The 14,829-nt window shown below is 47.1% G+C and overlaps 1 protein-coding gene across 11 annotated transcripts in view; it reads left to right on the top strand.

Annotated features, from left to right (window-relative positions):
- The first annotated feature begins 3,336 nt into the window (after positions 1-3,336).
- Positions 3,337-14,829, top strand: part of ERCC3 (ERCC excision repair 3, TFIIH core complex helicase subunit) — a 77,459-nt gene continuing 65,966 nt past the window's right edge. For 9 of the 11 annotated variants that reach the window (XR_012497188.1, XR_012497184.1, XR_012497180.1 and 6 more), the window contains exons 1-8: positions 3,337-3,440; positions 3,796-4,001; positions 4,547-4,783; positions 6,378-6,427; positions 6,848-6,998; positions 7,135-7,299; positions 7,762-7,966; positions 9,187-9,501. Coding sequence is in view for 3 of the 11 variants with exons in the window: in XM_074334465.1 (XP_074190566.1) it covers positions 3,413-3,440; positions 3,796-4,001; positions 4,547-4,783; positions 6,378-6,427; positions 6,848-6,998; positions 7,135-7,299; positions 7,762-7,966; positions 9,187-9,501 (1,357 nt within the window). In the remaining 8 variants the exon portion in view is untranslated. Of the gene's footprint in view, positions 3,448-3,795; positions 4,002-4,546; positions 4,784-6,377; positions 6,428-6,847; positions 6,999-7,134; positions 7,300-7,761; positions 7,967-9,186; positions 9,502-14,829 lie in introns of all 11 variants that reach the window. The other 2 variants (XM_019717981.2, XM_074334487.1) reach the window with 2 other exon arrangements.

Genomic DNA, 14,829 nt, shown 5'->3' with positions numbered 1-14,829 from the left:
GCATTTGATCCATATATAAAGTAATTATTGATAAGTATGTAGTTATTGCCACTTTATTGTTTTCTGATTTTTTTTTTTTTTTGTAGTTCTCTGTACCTTTCTTATTCTCTTGGTCTTTTCTCTTGTAGGTTGATGGCTTTCTGTAGTGGTGTGTTTGGATTCCTTTCTCTTTACTTCTTGTACATCTCTTGTGGAGTTTTGATTTGTGGTTAGCATGTGCTTTGTATATACCAAGCTATGTTTATAGCAGTCTATTTTAAGTTGCTTAAGTTCAAACATTCTAAAATCACTTCCAGTTTTTACTCACTCCCTCCACATTTATATTTTTGTCATTATTACATCTTTTTTGTGTGTATTGTTTGTATCCCTTAATTTACTGTTGTAATTATACCTGATATTCCAACTTTTATCTGTTAACCATTGCACTAGCTTTAGTGTTGGTTAATCCACTGCTTTTATTATGTGTTTGCCTTTGTCAGTGAGAATTTTTTTCTTTGTGATATTTTCTTGTTCATATTTTTTATTTTTTTCTTCTTCTTAAAGAAGTCCCTTTAATATTTCTCGTAATACTGGTTTGGTGGTGATGAACTCCATATTTTTCTCATATAGGAAGCTCTTTCTCTCTTCTTTGATTGTAAGTGACATCTTTGCTGGGTAGAGTAATCTTGGTTATAGATCCCTGCTTTTCATCACTTTGAATATTTCATGCCAATCCCTTTTGGCCCACAAAGTTTCTGTTGAGAAATTAGCTTACAGTCTTATGGCAGCTCCCTTGTAGGTAACTAATTGTTTTTCTCTCTGCTTTTAAGATTATCTCTTTGTCTTAAACCTTTGGCATTTTAATTATTATGTGTCTCGGTGTTGGCATCTTTGGGTAGATAAGCCAATGATTTCTCAACTGGAGTGGTGCAATAGCTGACCTTCACCTTGTAAAGTCTATCTTCAATAGAGCAGCTAGTGTAGAGTGATTCTTTAATACTAAATCAGATTGTCATTTCTCTGCTCAAAACTCTCCAGTAGTTTGCCATTTCATAATAAAATCCAAAGTTTTTGCAAAGGCCTCCAAGGCTCTGTATCAGTGGTTCTCAAACTTGAGCACCAGAATCTTCTGGAGGGCAAGATTGTTAGGCCCCACCTGCAAAATTTCATCATTCAGTAGGTCTGGGTGGTATCGAATACTTTGCTTTTGTGCCTTTCTAATTAGTTTTAACCAGTTTCCATATGATGTTGCTGTAGCCACGGGACCCCATTTTGAGAACCACTACTCTGCACATACTGTACTGTGTCCTCTTCCCCACTGTCCCAGCCATACTTCTCCCCCACTTGTCTATGTAGATAATTTTTATGAGTTCATTTGAGTTTCTTTGAGCCAAACTGACGATGTGCCTGGACTGAAAAAAAGCCTTCCCAGAATGACAGTTTTTTTAAATTGGAGATTAGTGAGGGAATGTAAGGAAGATTACATAAAGGTGGGAGAAAGCAAGTCGGGGATTAGATTACAGGATAGTTAACAAGATTATGTCCTCTATTTTAGGGCGGTTCTCCAAGTGGTCTGAAAAAGAGGCATTTCAGAGGCGTGTTAACCTAGATGCATAATAATAATGGTTAGGGGGCCGGCCCGGTGGCTCAGGTGGTTAGAGCTCCATGCTCTAACTCCGAAGGCTGCCGGTTCGATTCCCATATGGGCCAGTGGGCTCTCAACCACAAGGTTGCCAGTTCAATTCCTCGAGTCCCGCAAGGGATGGTGGGCTCCCCTGCAACTAAGATTGAACACAGCAGCTCAGCTCAAGGTGCTGTGTAGCTGCCTCCCGGATGACTCAGTTGGTTGGAGCGCATCCCCTCAACCGCAAGGTTGCCGGTTCGACTCCCACAAAGGATGGTGCAACCAGCAACGGCAACTGGACCTGGAGCTGAGCTGCGCCCTCCACAACTAAGACTGAAAGGACAACAACTTGAAGCTGAACAGCACCCTCCGCAACTAAGGTTGGAAGGACAACAACTTGACTTGGAAAAAAGCCCTGGAAGTACACACTGTTCCCCTACCCCCCAAAAAAAAATCCTAAAAAAAAAAGAATAATGGTCAGGGCTTGCTTAAGGCAAAAATAAGCCTTTTACTAAAAAAAAAAAAGTTATATGCCCTGGGGCATGACTACTCATCATGATGTACAGTTAGGAATTTATGATCATACCACTCTGTGAGGTCTCTCTGTCACTATATTTGTCGTATTTATTAAAGAGTCCCCTTTTTGTTCGTCTTGTTGATGAAAAAACATCCAGCCTTAGAGAAAGCTTGTAAGACTTTATTTGAGCCAAACTGATGACAATTGCCGGGAAGAAAAATCTCAACAGATTGAGAAAATGCTCCAGAAAATCGCCGTTGCACAACTTATTTTATACATTTGAATCAAAGAAAGAGATTACATGAAATCCACTGGTTGTAGATTAAGGGAGTGGGATAAAGCAAAGCGGGGAAATCTCTGGGATTGGATAAAAAGTAAAGTGGAGAGACACATTTTTTTTCACATTGGTGGTACAGGATAGTTAGCATTTTACAGCACCTACGGTAGAGATAGTAGTATTTGGGGGACAAGGTAACAATGAGGGATTTTGTAGTTTCCTGCTCTGGTGTGGGTTGTGCCCTGTGGCAGTGGGGGGAGGGTGGGGGCTGTCTGGAAAGGGAGTACTCTGACATTCCAAGGGTATGTTATCTTAGATGCAAAAAGACGACAGACAGACTTACTCAAGGTAAAGACTGACCTTTGTCAAGGAAGCTACAGGCCAAGGATGTGACTTCCCACCATGGCCCATCTTAGTTAGGAATTTTTATGTTTACACCATCCTATATGGTTATTTTCAGTCTCCTGAACTTGTCAGGTTTAACATGTAGCCCCTTTTCAGTCCACATTCTTAACTGCCAAACCTGTGTTGCCATCATGTTTGTGCTGGCTGCGGCCTAGGCCCACCCACACCGCACCACCTTAGTGTTTACAGAGGACACAGTTTCAGATTCTTCAGATCTTTGGGTCAACATCACTGCAAGAAGTATTCCTGGACCATTCTATTAAGAATGGCATTGCCTGTCACTCTAGGCCCTGTTTTATTTCTTAACACCAAATTTGTTTACTTAACACATCTCTGTGGTGGAATTTAAGTCCCAGGAAGCCAAGGCCTTTACTTTGTTCTCTGTACTACCACAGCGGCTAAAACTGTGCCCGCCGATCAAAACAAGCTCTCATTGCCTAAAAGAAAGAATGGGGAGAAAAGGGCCTCGGCTGAGTCACCCAAGCTGCTGCCCGAAGCCCAGAGGCGGGACTTCCTGTATGGATGTAGAAAAACTTCCGGGTTGAACCGGAAGTCTCTGAGCTGCCGCCACGGCGGGAGGCGGCACGGGCTGTTAGCGGCTACCCGCGCCATGGGCAAAAGAGACCGGGCGGACCGCGGTGAGAGGTGGCGTGGGCGCGTTCGGCTTGCCCTCACTCGTGCCCATCGTCCCCTCCGGGCCATTCCGGGCTCCTCGGCGGTGGCCAACCCCGCTGTCTCTCGCGGCCTTCACGTCGGGTCCCGACGCACCGCCGGCGGGTGGCGATCCTTGACCTTTGGGCAGCCCTGCGTCCTGGGCCGGGTGGGCACAGTCAGAGAGAGGACGCCGCGGCCGAAAGTGGCGGCCGGAGGTGGACCCCGGGAGTGTGTGCGCTAGTGGGGTCAGGCTGCCGCCAGCTTCCCCGCTGTGCCGCTGGACAGGGTGCAGGGAAACCAGGGCTCCTGTTGGGCTTACATCTGTGTCGCTCTCTGCAGATAAGAAGAAGTCCAAGAAGCGGCACTACGAGGACGAGGAAGAAGATGAAGACGACGTCCCTGGCAACGACTCCCAGGAGGCGGTCCCCTCCGCGGCCGGGAAGCAGGTGGATGAGTCCAGCACCAAACTGGATGAGTATGGAGCCAAGGACTACAGGCTGCAGATGCCACTGAAGGACGACCACGTGTCCAGGCCCCTCTGGGTGGTAAGCATACCGTCAGCCAGAGCAGGGCCCAGCGAGAGTTTGTGGAGCCAAAACAAATGCAGGCTGCTCATCGAAGCTGGCCGGGGAGCTTTCTACATCTCTAACCCTCTCTTTTACTCCCCTTTGTCTCTACTCCACCACAGGTTTGGAAATACTTTTATCTACTGAATAAATGGCTTTTGTTATGTAACATTTTAATTCCCCATTTTTTAAAATTAATGGAAGACAATTTGCTAGGCAGCTTTTTTTGCTCAGCGTGAGGTAATTAATGTTTTGCATTCATTTGAAATCTAGCCTAAAGGTAACTTACTGGCTGGGAAGGTGGCTTTCCCTGACTTTGGAAACCTATTTTCTCCACTCCTTGTATGTGATTTAAGTAACAGGCCCCCACAGTTAGCTGAAGGAGTGCTTACAAAAATAGACCTGGGATTGGATAGCTTAAGAGATCACTTTTTGGGCAGCTTATCCTTTACAGATAATGATATGAGAAAGAGTCTAGTAGTCTCTGCAACTCATGTGTGTTGTGTCTGTATGGTGTTTCGCAGGCTCCTGATGGCCACATTTTCTTAGAAGCCTTCTCTCCAGTTTACAAATATGCTCAAGACTTCCTGGTAGCTATTGCAGAGCCAGTGTGCCGACCAACCCATGTGCATGAGTACAAACTGACTGCCTACTCCCTGTATGCAGCTGTCAGCGTCGGGCTGCAAACCAGTGATATCACTGAGTACCTCAGGAAGCTCAGCAAGACGGGAGTCCCCGATGGGATTATTCAGTTTATTAAGGCAAGTGGGGTAAAGACTGGCTGTTTTATCGTCCTTCCTAATGTAGTACTGTGGGGACAGGTACTCCACAGTTACCTGTGGCCATCATGAAGATGCTGTTCAGGCCTAGTGTGGGGAGCATACTAACCGATTCCCCAGCTGCTTCTCTGGACCCAGTGTTGCGTTCTTTCCAAGGCCACACTTGTCATGAGCTGCTCTTAGCCAGGGGGTACTCCCACAGTGCGGGTAGTGATTCCGGTCCATTCTGGCCACGCTTATTTGGGAATGCAGCCCAAAGTGAATGGTGTTATAGACTGAATTGTGTTCCCTCCAAAATTTATATCTTGAAGCCTTAACCTCTAATGCGTTGTATTTAGAGAAAGGAAGTAATTAAGGTTAAATGAGGTCACAAGAGTGGGCCCGCGATCCAACAGGATTAGTGTCCTTATAAGAAGAGACATCAGAAGGCTTGTGTGCTCTTTCTGTTTGTACACAAGGAAGAGGTCACGTGAGCATACAGTGAGAAAGTGGCCCTTTACAAGCCGGAAGGACATCCTTTACTAGAAATGTTGATCGTAGACTTCTAGAAATAAGTTTCTGTTGTTAAACCACCCAGTCTATGCTGTTCTGTTTGGCAGCCCAAGTAGACTAATGCAGCAATCTAAGGCTGAATACCTGTACCAGATAATAGTCAACAATTTCCACTATGGGGAGTCAAAAAAACTTCTAATGTTGAAGTGGGTAGCATTCCGTGTGAAGAGCAGTTGAACATGCTTGGGTTTGTTCTGAGAGATAGGTGAATGCCTTTTAGAACAGATGGACAATGGCTTTTGTAGTCCTGTGCTGACTCCCAAATCTGGAATGGCAGAAGATGAGTGCCACAGTCATCCAGTACAGCCATGCATCCCATCTCAGAGAACCTGGCAGGAGTCTTGCAGAGAGTTCCTATATCTTGTGATGTGAAAGACCACGTAGGACAAGGGCCTGCACCCTGCGTGTGTTCCCTCTGTGTTCAGTCCTGGCTGGGAGCTTCCTGCAGGGATGTAGGTGTCGGTGCAGGGGCATGTCCAGGGGGCAGCAGTGTGATGGTAAGGAATACAGCGTGGAGCTGAGTGGTGACTTGTCATCACCACCGCACGACCTTACTGCATTCCATCCTAGAGGTTGTTGGGAAACTGGGAGGATGTACGCTGTATTCCTTACCATCACGAAGTTCACATGCTAGTTGGGGAAGTTTGTGAGGAGGCCAGGAAGCTTGGCATATGATGTACTCAGCAAACCATTACTGAACACACACTCTGGCCAGCTTTGTGCTGGGAGCTGGAGTAATGCTGGTGTGTCAGGATGAACCTGTGGGTATAGCGAAGAAAGGGAAAGGGTAAATGAAGACTTGTAAGCAGTGTTTTATTAATGAAGGGGTTAGCCAGGCAAGAGGAAGCTTTTGTTCTCGAAAAGGCTAATAGAAAAGCTCAGTTAGGCAGATCTGGCCCTTGAGGTTTTCTTACCATAACAGAACTCTTCATTTCACTGGTAGGCTGTGGGACGTGCCCAGGAATGAATGAATGAGTAAGCTGCATACTGCTAATTTTGCCGTTTGATTTGTCACTCCTTGCAGTTGTGTACTGTCAGTTACGGAAAGGTCAAGCTGGTCCTGAAGCACAACAGGTAAGGGTTTCTGTGACAGGCCCGTCTGAGGCTCTTTCACCCTCTGCACACCAGGCATTATGATGCTAATGTTTGTGGACTGCCTGCTCTGCACCAACACCTACTCCTGAGGAAGGTGATAAAAGGAATAAACGAAGTGATGTGGCCAAATCTGAAAATTTGTTCACTGGCCACCTGTTCTGAGCAGTGGAGCTGGGGCTCAGACTCCTGTTTATTTGTCTTCAAAGTTGGTCTTTGCCCACAACTCTTATGTGTCATATCATGGCCAGTAGCTCCTAGCTGACATTTGGCAAAGGGTTGTGGGAGAATGAGAAAGAAGAGAGGGATGAGGCCATAGTTTCCAGACCATCTAATTGAGCAGTGGAACCTTCTGAAGATGGTATACCAGTCAGTAGGCACCTCCTTCCTCATCTCTTGTAGGTATTTCGTTGAAAGCTCCCACCCCGATGTCATCCAGCATCTTCTTCAGGATCCAGTGATTCGGGAATGCCGCCTGAGGAGTTCTGAGGGGGAGGCGACTGAACTCATCACAGAGACGTTCACAAGCAGACCTGCTGTATGTGGCTCCCGAGTCAGTCAGGACTGCAGCTCGCAGCCTTTTAGCCCAGCATTGGCACCCTGTTGGTCCCCCAGCTTGCTTACACCTTCGGCTCATGTTGTTAATGGGGCTTAAATATGTGAACCCAGACCTTGTCTTTCTCTTATAGATTACTAAGACTGCTGAGGGCAGTGGAGGGCCCTCCACTTCCCGGGCGACAGATCCACAGGGCAAGTCTGACATCCCCACAGACCTATTTGACTTCTATGAGCAAATGGACAAGGATGAGGAAGAAGAAGAGGAGACACAGACAGTATCTTTTGAAGTCAAGCAGGTTAGTGGATGAGCGCCCTCCTGATTCCCTCTGTAAGCCAGTGTCAAGGTGGTCCAGCGCTGCATGTACTCTGCAGTCTGTGCGAGAGGAAGTAATGCTGGTCTCCCAAATTGCTTTCTCCTTCTTGGTGTGTGGGCCACAGCATCATTTTTCTAATTGAGTGAGATCTGAGTGTCCCATTCCTTAGGCTGGTGAGTCAGCCTTCACAAGCTCCTGGGGAGTGTGAGAAATGGTGCCTGAGGGGCGTTTTTGGTGGCTGGTTGGATTTAATTTTGTCTGTGTCCTTAATTTGGGTTGTTTTTCTATGTTTTAACCCAGTTGTTATCAAGCAAGGTCTAAAATTGCAAAAGTGTGGATAAACTGCCATTCTTTTGACCACTGCGTCCCTTAGAATGTGTTCTGTTGATGAGCACGCATTTGGGTGAACAAGGTTGTAAAACCTCCTTTGTGCTCACCCCCCAGGAGATGATAGAGGAGCTCCAGAAGCGGTGCATCCACCTGGAGTATCCTCTGTTGGCAGAGTACGACTTCCGGAACGATTCTGTCAACCCTGATATCAACATTGATCTGAAACCCACGGCTGTCCTTAGACCTTATCAGGAGAAGAGCTTGCGGAAGATGTTTGGGAATGGGCGTGCACGGTCAGGGGTCATTGTCCTTCCTTGTGGTAAGTGACACCCGAATGAAGAGGATGTCCAGGCTGCCTCCTGCTCTCTCTCTGCGCTTTTCTCTAAATCACACTCTAAATGACACCATGGGACGGCCAAGGTCAGGTGACTCTGACTCATGACTGGACAGATAACTTGAGTGCTTGCTGTATGCAGGGCCCTGACCCCCCACTGAGGTGTAGTGGTAGACAGAACAACTCTCCTGACCTCAGGCTCGTCCTGCTGAGGCGGGGATACACGGTAAACAAGTCATCTCAGCAAGGTGAAAATCTAGGGGAATGAAGGAAAACTGAGGGATGAGAGCTGTGTTATTTTACAGCCTGGCGAGGTTGTTCGCAGTCAGGCTTAGGAGTCTGTGCGTGGGTGGGTCCCTGGCACAGACACTTGCCTTCTTCCTGGGCAGCTGCTTACACTGTGCACAGCCACAGAAGGGCAGTAGCAGGCCCTTTGGCGCCTGTTTGATACCAGTCGTGTCAGCTCCTGTCCTAGGTTCCTGGCTGGCAGTGACAACAGACTCACCAGCGGCCCTGTCCCCGATTTAAGGAGGCACAGTCTGCAGGGAAGGGGCCTGTGCCTTCACCTTTTTCTTCTTCCTGTTTTTTTTTTTTAAAGCTCCATGAGTTGTTTTGACGCATGTTCCTGGTAAAGGAAGAATTGCTGTTTAAAGAAGTAGCTTGGTTTTTATCTTGATCTTCTGATGGTGGATGGCAGTGAACGCGGAAGCTCCTGGAATTTCAGCCTGTCTGTCTTTGTCAGTAGTGTACGCACTTCCTGCGTTTCTGGCCTCTTGGCCCAGTTTGTGGTGTAGTCACAACAGCTGTCTTTTCCTGGGTCCCTCCTTTGTGCAGTCTGTGCGCTGGGCACACTGTACCCAGCAGCACCACTGCCCATGGCCTCGTGCAGGTTATGTTGTGGCTTTAGTTTCCCACAGAAGATGGCAACAATAGGAGTGTCTCTCATCTCTGCTTAGTTTTGAGGTTCTAGCATTTGAACAAGATGCGTGTAAAATGCCGCAGCACCTGTCTCTTTTCCTTGTTATATTTGTATGTAAGTGGCACGTCTCGTTTTTCTAGAGAAGAAATGGTCTGGAGCAGTAAACACCCCACAGTGTCAGCTGTGATCAGTGCAAATTGCTCAGATTTGTGTGCTGCTAGTCCCTGTATCTCTGTCCTTCATGTCCACCTGGCCTTGGGTGGGATTATTCTCTGGTTTCTTGTAGGTGCTGGCAAGTCCCTGGTTGGTGTGACAGCTGCGTGCACTGTCAGAAAACGCTGTCTAGTGTTGGGCAACTCAGCTGTGTCTGTGGAGCAGTGGAAAGCCCAGTTCAAGATGTGGTCCACCATTGACGACAGCCAGATCTGCCGCTTCACCTCGGACGCCAAGGACAAGCCCATAGGCTGCTCCGTTGCCATTAGCACCTACTCCATGCTGGGCCACACCACCAAGCGGTCCTGGGAGGCGGAGCGGGTCATGGAATGGCTCCGCACTCAGGAGTGGGGCCTCATGATCCTGGACGAAGTACACACCATCCCAGGTCAGCAGGGTGGGAGCTGAGCTGCCCACTCAGTGAGGACTCCCACTGATTTCCAGTGGGGGGTGAGGGATGGACTCGGCAGTACACCCACCTCGCTGGAGAGGCCTGCTGGGTAAAGCTTCTAAATGAGTCCTAAGATGTGGGGCTGGGTCAGGGGGGTGGTGGGCAGGTGTGCACACTCTGCTTCCATAATCACTGGCCCAGGTGGTCCTTCAGAAAGTGGTATCTTTCTTTTTCTGTCTTATTGCTGTAGTTCAGCTTGCCCTTAACCTATGGTCTTCCAGAAACGACTATAAAGTCCTTGCGGTAGTGTTGTTTGTTTTATTTGAAGGCTGTGGTTTTTGATTCTTAATATATTACAGAAGCCCTCCTTCTAGTATTGCAGGCAATCCTTTTATTTAAAACAGCTACATTGATGCGATTTATATACTCTAGAATCCACCCACTATAAGGATACAACTCAAGAGTTTTAGTAAGTTTATGTAGTTGTGCAGCCCTCGGTCACCGTGGTCTGGTTTTAGAATCTCTCCCTCATACTCATTTGTAGTTCTTGTTTTCCTCGCTGGCCCCAGGCAGCCCCAAATGGCTTTCTCACTCCATAGCCGTTTCTGGGAACATCCGGCATATTAACAGAATCAGGTGTATTTTCTTGTATCTGTCTTCTTTCACTTCACATAATGGTTCATCCACGTTGTAACGTGCATGTATAGTGTGTTTCTTTTTATGGGGACAGAGCCAGGAGTGCAGTTTCCAGGCTCTCGTCCTCACGTGGAAAGGTGCTGGCTTGGGTAGTAGATGACCGTCAGCTGTGATTGGATGGCCGTCAGCTATAACCAGTGAGCCATTGGCCACTGATATAACTGCTGGGGCTACGCTAACAGAACGAGGGGGCTGGCAAGAAGATGGTGTTTGAGCTAGTAAGTGGTGGAGAGCGGATTGTGGATCGTGTGGCTCCTGCCTCCTGTATCTCTAACCCAGCCACCAGCGAGACTACAGTGGTGTGACTCCCCTATCTATGGCTCCGTGGGTGTTCCTTTTTGGCCTAGCCACATCCTGCATTCTTATGCGGGGAGCGGGACCAGAGATCCCGCCTGACACTTTTATTCCAGGCAAACCTTTCTTGATCAGACAAACTGTTGGTAAATGAAGTGTCAGTTAGAGATACTATGAATGAAATGAAATGAGAGGCATTTTCACATGGAGTATTCAAAATATTGTGAAATGGTTCTGGCATCTGGTTTTTTCTGTGTAATGAGAGCTCCTATAGCACATCTGGGGTGTCTGAAGATACCCAGTATACCTAGATGTCTACGCCACAGGTAGAGATCAGTGGCCTCTCAGGTAGAAGGAATATGGTGCAATTTTCTGAGGCGGGAAAGTGCTTGGCATGGTGGCCCTGTGACTAGAGGAGAACAGACAGGAGAGCACGCAAAGCCGAGGTTGGAGAGGGGCAGACAGTAGCGTGTTGGGGCAAATCCTGTTAGACCTCGTAGGTCATGGTAAGGCTTATACTCTGAGTGGTAGGGAGCCGTTTGAGGAATTTGAGCAGAGGTGACGTGGTCTGACTTAGTGCTAGAAAACTATCACCCTGGCTGCTGTGCTGGAATAGACTGAAGGAAGCAAGTGTAGCAGCTGCTACATGGGTTGGAACCCCAAGAAGAGGCTTGACCCAGTAAGAACGAAGGTGATCTAATTCTGGATGCGTTGTGAAGGTGAGGCTGACAGGGTGGATGTGGGAGCTGAGAGACGGAAGTATAGGATGACTGTAAGGTTTTTGGCCTGAGCACTTTGAAGGAGGGAGTGGACATTAACAGAGAGGGGGAAAACTATAGGAGGAGCAGGTTTGGAGGACGATATTGAGGAGTTAGGCTTTAGACGTGTTAATTTGATGGCCTATTAGACATTCAGGCAATGGCAACATTAGAAAATGGGCAGAAGACAGGAATAGACATTTCACCAAAAAGTATATACAGATGCTAATAGGTATTTGAAAAGGTGGCATCATTAGCCCTCAGGGAAATGCAAATTAGTACCACAGTGAGATGCTAGTATACACCTATTAGAGTGGTTAAAGTGAAAAATATGGCCAATACCCAGTACTGGTAGAGTACGGAGCAACTGGAACTTGTACACATTGCCAGAGGAAGTGCAGAATGTGCAGTTGCTCTGGGAAAGTTTGGCAGTTTATTAGGAAATTACCACATGACCCCACAGTCCTACCCCTGGGTGTCCATCCTAGAGAAATGAAAAATCAGTTCACACAAGAACCTGTTTGTGAATGTTTATTCCAGCTCTAGTCATAATTTCCAAAACCTAGCAGCAGGCGCCATGCCTGTTAGTGGGTGACTGAATGGTGCGTCTGTCCCTGGGAGCGCTGCTCCACAGTGGGAAGGAAGACACTTGTGTGCAGAGTCGCTCGCTGTGGGGTTGGCCAGTCCCCAAGGTTACATAGTGTGTGATGCCTTTGATGGGACATCTTGAAAAGAAAACTATAGTGATGGGGACAGATCAGTGGGTGCCAGGGGTGGGGCGAGGAGGGTGTGGCTATAAATGGAGGGCATGCAGGTGGTTTTGGGGTTATGGATTGGTCTGTATCCTGATAATCGTGGTTACACAAATCTGTACATGTGTTAAAATTTATAAAACCGATCCCACCTACCCCCCAGGAAAAGGTCAGTTTTACTGTGTAATAATTTAAAAACTAAAAGAAAAATAAATTGGAAGAGGGTGGATATTAGGTCTGATTGGATTGGAAATTGATGATACAGAAAATTGTATCATCTGTGTTTGAAGTTTAGGAAGGCTTGAGGCTGTAGTTAGTATATGTTGGTGTTCCTCTTTAACCTGGGTCCCAGGCCCCAGAAGGTGGCAGCCAGGCTTGGGATTGGTCACCTGGTAGTGAGGTTATAGCGGAGTGCCCCACAGTTCACACTCGCCATGTGTGTCTCTATCTTCCCTGTGGTCCCCTGGGTCATCTTGTCCCTGGTTGGATAGAAGAGTGAAACCAAACAGCTTTGAAGGAATTTTGAGTTCAGGCCCTGTAAGCCCCATGGCCTGACCACGCTCACCAGACCAGAGCAAATACGAAATAAGGGAATTCTAGCAAATCAGAATAAGTTCCTGGACTGTTAAATATTTACCACATTGTTGAGATTTATCTCAAAAGATAAAGACTGCTGTGTTCTTTTACAGATCTTCCAATAGGACCCCTGTCAGGCCATTGTATATTAATAAGAAGTTCTTGGCATATATTGGCAAGAAGCACTTGACATATATTAAGCGCTTAACGCATGGGAGGCACTGTGCCAATTTCATTCTTTTTTTTTTTTAAAGATTTTATCGGGGAAGGGGAACAGGACTTTTATTGGGGGACAGTGTGTACTTCCAGGCCTTTTTTCCAAGTCAAGTTGTCCTTTCGATCTTAGTTGTGGCATGTTCACCTTCAAGTTGTTGTCCTTTCAGTCTTAGTTGTCAAGGGTGCAGCTCAGCTCCAGGTCCAGTTGCCATTTCTAGTTGCAGGGGGCACAGCCCACCATCCCTTGCAGGAGTCGAACCGGCAACCTTGTGGTTGAGAGGATGCGCTCCAACCAACTGAGCCATCTGGGAGCTCAGCGGCAGCTCAGCTCAAGGTGCCTTGTTCAATCTTAGTTGCAGGGGGCAGAGCCCATCATCCCTTGCGGGACTTGAGGAATTGAAGTGGCAACCTTGTGGTTGAGAACCCACTGGCCCATGTGGGAATCGAACCAGCAGCTTTCGGAGTTAGGAGCATGGAGCTCTAACCGCCTGAGCCACCGGGCTGGCCCCCAATTTCATTCTTTTAACAAGTATTTATCGAGAACCTTTTAAGTAGCTGGCACTGTGCTTGGCAAAAGTGGGAGGGACAAACAGAGTCACACAAATAAATGTCAGGTGACAACCATGACATCATGTCCAGTGAAACAAACGACACACAAAAAGTACGTACTGTGATGCCATTTTTAGGAAATTCAAAAAGGAGGCAGACGTCTTCGCTGGTACCTGAAGTCAGTCATGGTGTCCTTGAGGGAGAGTGCTAGTATTGACAGGAGTCAGAGCAGAGACTTCGGGGTGTTAAGAACACTCGTTTTTATCTGGGTGGTTCCACAGGTAATGCATATGTATCTGGAAAAATTTATCAAGCTGTGCCCTTCGTTGTATGTATGTTCTTTCCCTGTGATGGCCATCATGGCTGTCAGTGTAGCGTCGTCAGGGTGATGCCCCAGGGAGGGCTTGTTTCTGTCTGCAGTAACCGGGCAGGGTCTGACTTGTGCTTCCCTGGGGTTCATGATCCTTGGGCTTTCCCCAGTGCTGCCTCCCTGGACCCACGTTAGGTCGTTGTCTCGAGGGCCATGCCTACCGTGTCTTTCTGATGCGGGTGTCCTGGTCTGGGGTCCTTGGCTACCCTGACACTGGTTTTTTGTTTGTCTTCCAAGCATGTGTGCAAACCATATTAGGCCTCAGTATGTGAAATTCCATGAGACCTGGACATTTACTTGGGGTTAGCCAGCCCTCATTTCACTGTTCTTACGTTTTTGGTTTGTGTTTTGGTGCAGTCTGACCTCTCATTCGTCAGATTGTTAATCACTGTTATCATTAACCTTACCTTTATTTAATTGTATTGCAAGGTAAGTATCACTCAAACATTTTAACCTTCCTTCAGAGTACAGTTGAGCCTTGGACAACTCGGGGGTTAGGGACACCAGTGAGCCTATGAATCACGCAGATTCCCAACCTTGGATCAGAAATACAGTTAACCTTTATGTTCCCATGCGGTTCAAAGTTCTGTTGTTCAAGAGTCAAGTATTAGAATTTTTAAAAGGTGAGCCATGGTAACTCATAAATTAGGTCTTTTAAAATTAATGTCTCATGCACTTTTATGTGTTTATTTAATTTGATAAATCAAAAGAAGTAGAACATTTCAAAAGAAATGAATACAGGAAGTTGCCGGTGGACCAAAATGAAACTAATTGGAGGACTGTGGAGAAGGGAGTTTCCTAAAGTGGGTGGGGGGTCTGGGTTCAACTCTCACTGTTTTCTTCTTGGTTTCTGGGAAGGTAGGAAGCTGAGCAAATCGTTTTGTTCCTCTGACCCTCCCAGATACCCAGCCATCTCCCTGGTGTCCTAGGTGCCGGTTTCAGTGTGAACAAATCCCTTGCATAATTCAGAGCTCAGTGGCATGCTGAGTGTTGTAGTTTGTGTTTCAAGCTGCTGTTGGTACTCCTGCTGACAGGTCTGCGGTGGTGGGGAGAGCATGGGGTTTAGCGGAGTGGGATTCAGTGGGGGAAGAGCATGGGATTCACTAACTTGGAG

Source organism: Rhinolophus sinicus, linkage group LG01 (assembly GCF_036562045.2).
Source record: "Rhinolophus sinicus isolate RSC01 linkage group LG01, ASM3656204v1, whole genome shotgun sequence".
Lineage (NCBI taxonomy): Eukaryota > Metazoa > Chordata > Mammalia > Chiroptera > Rhinolophidae > Rhinolophus > Rhinolophus sinicus.
This window is presented reverse-complemented; position numbering and strand designations above follow the sequence as displayed.